Source organism: Hemitrygon akajei, chromosome 6 (assembly GCF_048418815.1).
Source record: "Hemitrygon akajei chromosome 6, sHemAka1.3, whole genome shotgun sequence".
NCBI classification, from domain to species: domain Eukaryota; kingdom Metazoa; phylum Chordata; class Chondrichthyes; order Myliobatiformes; family Dasyatidae; genus Hemitrygon; species Hemitrygon akajei.
Genome location: NC_133129.1, coordinates 93,465,475 through 93,473,326, shown reverse-complemented (window position 1 = coordinate 93,473,326; position 7,852 = coordinate 93,465,475). Strand labels below are relative to the sequence as shown.

Below are 7,852 nucleotides of genomic sequence, written 5' to 3'. Positions count from 1 at the left end.
AGGTCATTGCAAGCACAGAAATGATCTTGCACTAAACTGTAATGACAGATAGTTGTCTGAAAGCAGTGGTGAGCCTTGCACAATATAACTTCCTACAAACTGAAATCCATGAGCAACTCAGTCCCGGATGAGGACAATGCACATTATACATGGATTGAAAGGGAGAACTATTTTACATCCTCGAGTGGCCCCACATCTCCAGATGACCCTGTAATTTCTTCTCAAAAATGACATTAGAGCATCCTTCAAGAAGGTGAATCTGGCCCAGGCAGAGTACTGAAGATCTGCGCAGACCAGCTGGCTGGCATCGTTACAGACATAAACATAAACCTCTCATTTTTTGCAGTCTGGGGCTCCCTGCTTCAAGAAGGCCTCTATTGCCATTCAACCATCAACCAGGCTCTTGTATCAGCGTGGATGACGTCAACTCACATCTACACTAAACTGATTCCAGAACCTACAGACTGGAACACAGATGTCAGAGAGTCAAAAGTCAAAGTAAATCAGGTGTTCCTGACCTTATTTATGCTATGGACCCCTACCATTAATTGAGAGGTCCGTGAACCCAGTTGGGAACCCCTGAAGTAAATTTATGATCAAAGTACATACAAGGGGTGATTGATAAGTTCGTGGCCTAAGGTAGAAGGGGTCAATTTTAGAAAACCTAGCACATTTATTTTTCAACATAATCTCCTCCTACATTTACGTACTTAGTCCAGTGGTCGTGGAGCATACAGATTTTGGACCTCCAGAAAGTGTCCACAGCAGGGGTGATTGATAAGTTTGTGGCCTAAGGTAGGAGGAGATGAGTTATACAGCTCTCGTTACATGCACATGCAGTTCAACTCTTTGAGTGATTATGCTGAAAGTTTGAAGTTAATAACTCATCGGGGTGATTGCTGTTCTTGGCTTAATGTAGGAGGAGATGAGTTATTAACTTCAAATTTTCTGCATAATCACTCAAAGAGTTGAACTGCATGTGCATGTAACTAAAATTGCATAACTTATCTCCGTCTACCTTAGGCCGCGAACTTATCAATCACTTCTGCTGTGGACACTTTCTGGAGGTCCAAGATCCCTATGCTCCACGACCGCTGGACTAAGTGTGTAAATGTAGGAAGGGACTATGTTGAAAAATAAATGTGCTATGTTTTCTAAAATTGACTCCTTCTACCTTAGGCCATGAACTTATCAATCACCCCTCATATGTATAACCATATACTACCTTGAGATTCAATTTCCTGTGGACGTTTACAGTAGAACAGAGAAATACAATAGAATCAGTGAAGAACCACACACAAGCAATAAATATGCAAAAGAAGAGAAAGTGTGCAAATAGAAATAAACAAATAAATAACACTGAGAATATGAGTTGCAGAGTGAGTCTGTAGGTTAAGGATTCAGTTCAGAGTTGAGGTGAGCGAAGCTATCCTTGTTGGTTCAAGAGCTGGGGTTTGAACTGTTCCTGAACCTGCTAGTGTGGGGCTGAACACTCCTGTACCTCCTTCCCGATGGTGGCAACAAGAAGAGAGCACATGCTGAATAGTGGATAGCATCTCGAAATATACTACCGTGAGATTCATTTTCTTGTATGAATTTACAGGAAAGTTTAGAAATACAATAGAATTTGTGGAAAAACTCTGCATTAATTTAAATTAAGATTAACAATAGATAAACTGTGCAAATTAATAATTAAAGAAATACATATACACACACACACATAAATTTATTTATTTATTGAGATACAGTGCTGAAAAGGCCCTTCAGGCCATTTGAGCTGTGCTGCCCAACAATCCCCCTATTTATTCCTAGGCTAATCATAGGACAATTTACAATGACTAATTAACCTACCGAATGGTAGATCTTTGGACTGAGGGAGGATAACATACACAAACATACACACAGTATGCCAAGGATTATATACATATATGAATCTTGAGAGTGAGTACCTAGGATGTGGAATGAGGCTCCCCTGGAGTCTGTGTGTTAAACCCCTGCTTTAATCTCCATACGTACTGTGTGGCCAAGCATAACTCCATTACCATATATAAATTTGCCAACAGCAATGCTGTTTTCAGAAGAATCACAAGTTGTCTCCTTCTTAAATACCCAGAGATCCAGCCTCTAGCTCCCTCTGGGACAGAGAATTCCAGAGGCTCACCATCCTCTGCACCTTTGATTCAAATGCTGGTGGTAAAAGACCAGACGTGAATGAGAGAACAGTTACAATGGGCCAGATCATTTCCTCTTACTTCCACATCTTGAAAGGTGAAGTCAAGAAATCCTTCTATATTTGGGAGAAGGCTCAGTCCTTTCTTGTTCTTTCACCATGTCCTCTCCACTCTTTTATCAGTTTTATTTGAGGGCGAGATGTCCATTGGGGACGAGTGCATGAGGTGAAGGAAAAGGGAGAGGATGTTTGGAATCCCATGTTCCTTTAAACTCCTTTTAATATCCCATTAAAGCTTGGTGTTGAATCCATAAGTAATCCAAAAGTAATGTGAAGGGTTAGTTCATTTGCTGGCCGAAAGCCGGTTGTCGATTGGCCACTTGAAGGATGCAGCAGCTCTTTCCCATTGGATGCCTTGTGTGCCATGGCACTGGCGTCTCACAGATATAAAATAGCACATGTGAGGGAATCCTCTTTGTCACCAGGGGCTCCTCTTTGCACTGAGGTTGTGACTGTGCTGAAGTACCATTGGGAAAGTGCTGGAGATAAAGGAGGGCCCACACGCACACTTGGTTAAGTATCTGTTGAATGTTTAGCCTTGTAGTTGTGCAACTTGAGGAGACTTAATGAGGTTCCTGTTGAGTTTGAAGTGTCACTGAATGTTTAGTGTCATAGTTTATGTAACTTAGGGTGACTTAGATACTGTATTTGGATGAATGTTTTACTGTTTGCCTGGACATAAATGGCTAATATGCTTATTCAGAATCAGTGCCTTCTGTCTCACTCACCAAACCTGTGAACCTATTTACTCATAATATCGAGGTACCAAAAACCCACCATCTCACCACTACTTCCTCTTGTTCAAGACTTCCCCACGAGTGGAAGCATAAAACCATAAGATATAGGTACAAGATTATACCATTTGGCCCATTGAATCTGCTCTGCCATTTCATCATGGCTGATCCATTTTTCCCTCTTATCCCCAATTTCTTGCCTTCTCCCCATATCCCATCATGCCCTGACTAATCAAGAATTTGTCAATCTCTGCCTTATACATCTCACCATCTACCCTCTCATACCTCCTTCTGAAGATCTTATTAAGATCACCAATCATTCCTTGAAATTCCAATAGTATCAGAACAGTTTTAGATCATCTTAAGACACAGACACAGCAGTTGGAGAATTGTGTTTTATTGGCTATCAACAGTAATGAAAGGAAATGAAATTAATTTTAAAATAATCATGATAATATGCATTCTTCAATCAATAACAGGGATTATTGGAAAGTTACGAAGATCTATAGTAATCTTAATAAAAAGATCTTTGAGAGATCTGGTCACATTACCCAACTCATTTTGTAAGTGCAAGGGATTAATTATCTCATCACTGACAAAAAGCTTAATGAAGGATGCGATTTAAAGAGCTTTAAAAATTTGGTATGGCACAGTATGAAACCAGAAGGTACCAACAGCATATTGTCTTCAACCAATGTCACTATGGGCGTTAGTGCAAAGTCAGATCATCAGTACGAGACTGGGAAAGTTTCACTACATCAACTCTAACCCTCATGTTCATCTCTCTGAAGAACTGGCTGATCCCAGCTCCAGCAACTCCTACATCTAACCCCAAATCTCTAACCACAAATCCTAGCCTTTAACATTGATCCTTAATCCATGATCCCAAAGCTTGAGTCACAAGCTTTTTCTTCTATTTAATTGAGGCAAAACAGGAAATTACAGTCTTATAAACACAACAAAAAAATCTGCAGATGCTAGAAATCCAAAGCAACATACACAAAATCATGGAGGAACTCAGCAGGTCAGGCAGTGTGTATGGAAAAGAGTGAACAGTTGATGTTTCAAGCTGAGATCCTTCTTCAGGATTGGAAAGGAAGGGGAGAAGACAGAGTAAAAGGTGGAGTGAATGGGAGGAAGAAGCACAAGGTGGAGGTTGATAGGTGAAACTGGGGGCCTGGTGAAGTAAAGAGATGCCAAGTTGACTGGTGGAAGGGATAAGGGGATGGAGAAGGGGAGAAGGACAGAAGATCATGGAAGTAAAGGAAGTGGGAGGAGCATTAGAGAGAGGAGATAGGCAGGTAAGAAGAGAAGGTGAGAGAGGGAACCAGGAATAGGGAGTGGTGAAGGACAGGGAGGGCAATCGCTGGAAGTTCAAGAAATTGATGTTCATGTCATCAGGTTGGAGGCTACTCAGATGGAATATAAGGAAAGTATAGCCTTCTATAAGTGGTAGGGATATGATTAGAGAAAATCTTAAGGGGTAGATTCTACTCGTATTTGGAACAGCATAGATTTATTTGGGATAGTCAGGATGGCGCTGTGCAGGGAAGCTCATATCTTACAAGCTGGAAGGAGTTTTCTGAGGAGGTCCGGAATGTCTCTGGAGCATGGAGGAAAAGGAAACTGAAGCAGCTGGAGGATACCCACATGGTCAAGGGCCAGAGGTACAGACTCCTTACAGACTGTGGTGCTGTAACAGTATTACACAAACCACCATGTGTAAATGCTGAATATATTTACTTTCCCCGAGGTATAGGGAAAGGTTGAATAGGTTCACACTATTCCCTGGAGTGTAGAATGAGGGGAGATCTTACAGAGGCATACAAAAGTATGAGAGTATAGATATACCAGCGTTCCTCCTCAGCTGGAGTGAGATTACAACTAGAATCCATCAGCTTAGGGTGAAAGGTGACACTCCGAAACACAGAACCTAGGAAGTGAAGGGGTACTCTCCTTTTATCCACCAGGACTTGAGGTTCCAGTGGTTGGGGTGTGGGAAGGGTCCCAGTGGTGAGTAGGTGGGACGTGAGCAGGGTCCCAGAGGTGAGCGATTGGGACATGGGGATGATCTCTGGTGAGTGGTTGGGGTGTGGGAAGGGTCCCAGTGGTGAGTAGGTGGTGTGGGAAGGGTCCCAGTGGTGAGTAGGTGGGACATGTGGAAGGTCCCAGAGGTGAGCGATTGGGACATGGCAGTGTCTCTATTGTGAGTGGTCGGGGTGTGGGAAGGGTCCCAGTGGTGAGTAGGTGGGACATGTGGAAGGTCCCAGTGGTGAGTGATTGGGACATGGCAGTGTCTCTATTGTGAGTGGTTGGGGTGTGGGAAGGGTCCCAGTGGTGAGTAGGTGGGACGTGAGCAGGGTCCCAGAGGTGAGCGATTGGGACATGGGGATGATCTCTGGTGAGTGGTTGGGGTGTGGGAAGGGTCCCAGTGGTGAGTGATTGGGACATGGGGATGATCTCTGGTGAGTGGTTGGGGTGTGGGAAGGGTCCCAGTGGTGAGTGATTGGGACATGGGGATGATCTCTGGTGAGTGGTTGGGGTGTGGGAAGGGTCCCAGTGGTGAGTGATTGGGACATGGCAGGGTCTCTATTGTGAGTGACTGGGATGTGCGGAGGATCTCTGGCGAGCGGATGAGATGTGGGAAGGGTCCCAGTCGTGAGTGGTTGACACGGGGAGGGTCCCAGTGGTGAGTGACTGGGACTTGGTGAGGGTCGATCTCAAATACTAATGCTGTTCTCGATGTTAGTAGGCTGCATATATTGGTACTTGAGTTCAAGGTTCTGGTTTCGGGCCTCAATCTGTCGCTCGATCTCCTTCAGATCCTGCTGGAACTCCGCTATGATTTTCTTAGCATCCGGCTCGGTGAAGTACTTCTCCTCGAAAAAGCCCAGGAGGATCTGCAGGACAGAATAGAAATCCTATTGAGATCAAACGATCGAACAAGCTCACCTGCCGTCACCCCATGGTCCCATCAGCTGGGCTGCCCCCCTCTCTGGGTAAAAAGATCACGTGCAGGAAGTGCCCATTGTCCCAGGACAGGGATTTGACAGGAGGGGAAGGGGAGGTGGTGGGAGAGAGAGAGAGAAATGGAGGGGAGGGAAGTGTGAGAGATGGAGGCGAGGGTGGGGAGGGAATGATGGCAAGCAGAGATAGAAAGGTGTGAAGGACAAGGGGGAGAGGAATGGTGTATGGTGGGTTAGGGGAAGATGGAGTGGAGGGAATCAGGGAGGGGTAGGGAGGAAAGGGGAGTGGGAAGGGAGAGTGGGAGGGAGAGTGAGAAGTGGGAGGAGGAGGGAGGACAAAAGAGTAAGCAGAGAGGAAAGAGGCCAGGGAATGGGGAGAGTGGAAGAATGGAGAGGAAGGGGGAAGAGGAGCAGAGGAGAGAGAGGGGAGGAAAGTGGAGAGTAAGGGGAGGAAAAGAGAAAGGGAGGGGAAGAGGTGAGATGGCAGAGTGCGAGAGGGGAGGGGAGAGGGAGAGAGGGGAGGGGGGAGAAAGGGGAGGGGGAGAGGGAGAGAGGGGAGGGGAGAGGGAGAGAGGGGAGGGGAGAGGGAAAGGGGGGAGGGGAGAGGGAAAGGGGGGAGGGGGAGAGGGAAAGGGGGAGGGGAGAGGGAAAGGGGGAGGGGAGAGGGAAAGAGGGGAGGGGGAGAGGGAGAAAGGGGTGAGGGAGAAAGGGGAGGGGAGAGAGGAGAGGGGAGAGAGGAGAGGGGAGAGAGGAGAGGGGAGAGAGGAGAGGGGAGAGAGGAGAGGGGAGAGAGGAGAGGGGAGGGGGAAAGGGAGAGAGGGGATGGGGAGGGAGAGAGGGGATGGGGAGAGGGAGAGAGGGGAGGGGAGAGGGAGAGGGGAGTGGGAGAGAGGGGAGGGGAGAAGGACAGAAAATGGGGAAGGGTAGTGAGGGAATCAGGAGTGAGGGAGAGCGCTGGAGAGATGAGCAAGTTAGGGGAGGGTAAGGGAAAAGGTAAGGATGAGTGAAGGAGGAGGAAGATGGATGGGAAGGGTAGAAATGGAGAGTGGGGAGGATGCAGGATCCCTTTGTTGTACCATTCCCAGTTTGATGGACAAGGTGTCAGGCAGGGAGCGAACGATCAGGATGAGTGATTGTGCCTAACTGGCTGAGGATAACCCCCCCCCCCCCCACCCCACACAGTTTCTCCACCCTCCCGATAAACCCAGACAGCCCTGGAAAACAATCCATGTGCTCATACAACACAATGTGCATGAGCATCAATGAGTGAGTGGTATTTACACGTCCTGATGTACATATGAAGGTCAGAGTGTGGTCACTCTGACTGGAGGGGTGGGGAGGTAGGGGTGGGCTGATATTGTGTCCGGTCTGGGGTGTTGGACAGACAGAGTGGCCAGTTGAGGCAGTGGTGAAGAGAGACTGGGATGGACAGCAGGAGGCAACCTTGGAAGGGAGAGGTGTTTCTGCTGCCTCTCATTCTGTGGGTGAGGGAGGGTTAGTGGGGAGGGATTACACCCCCCACACACTCCTACCAACCCCTGGAGTTTGGAGGGGATCTATATCGGATACCAATGAGGCTTCTGTTCCAGCCTATATGGCTGTGGTACTTGCGATATAACTGTATAGGTAATGGTAGGTGCATAGCTTGGGAGGCATGACACTATGTGCATCCATCCCACTGCCGCTATCCCGGGATGCCAGCAACATTCCCAATCCATGGAATACTATTTCAAGCTCAGCTCCTGGGCTCCCATCGCTCATATGAAAAAAATATACACATGTACACATACATACACACAAGTACACACTCACACACATATACATATGTCTACACACATGCAGGCACACCCTCCAAGAGGACCACAACATTGTTGTAGGGTTTGGAGGCTTGCATGTCTCAATAACCCAGAGAGCTATGTTGG

The 7,852-nt window shown here is 46.9% G+C and overlaps 1 protein-coding gene across 1 annotated transcript in view; it reads right to left on the bottom strand.

Annotated features, from left to right (window-relative positions):
• Positions 1-3,345: 3,345 nt before the first annotated feature.
• alox12 (arachidonate 12-lipoxygenase) overlaps positions 3,346-7,852 on the bottom strand; it is a 72,123-nt gene continuing 67,616 nt past the window's right edge. Inside the window, exon 14 of the mRNA XM_073048887.1 lies at positions 3,346-5,864. Coding sequence (XP_072904988.1) covers positions 5,685-5,864 — 180 coding nt within the window. The 3' untranslated portion in view covers positions 3,346-5,684. The remainder of the gene's footprint in view (positions 5,865-7,852) is intronic.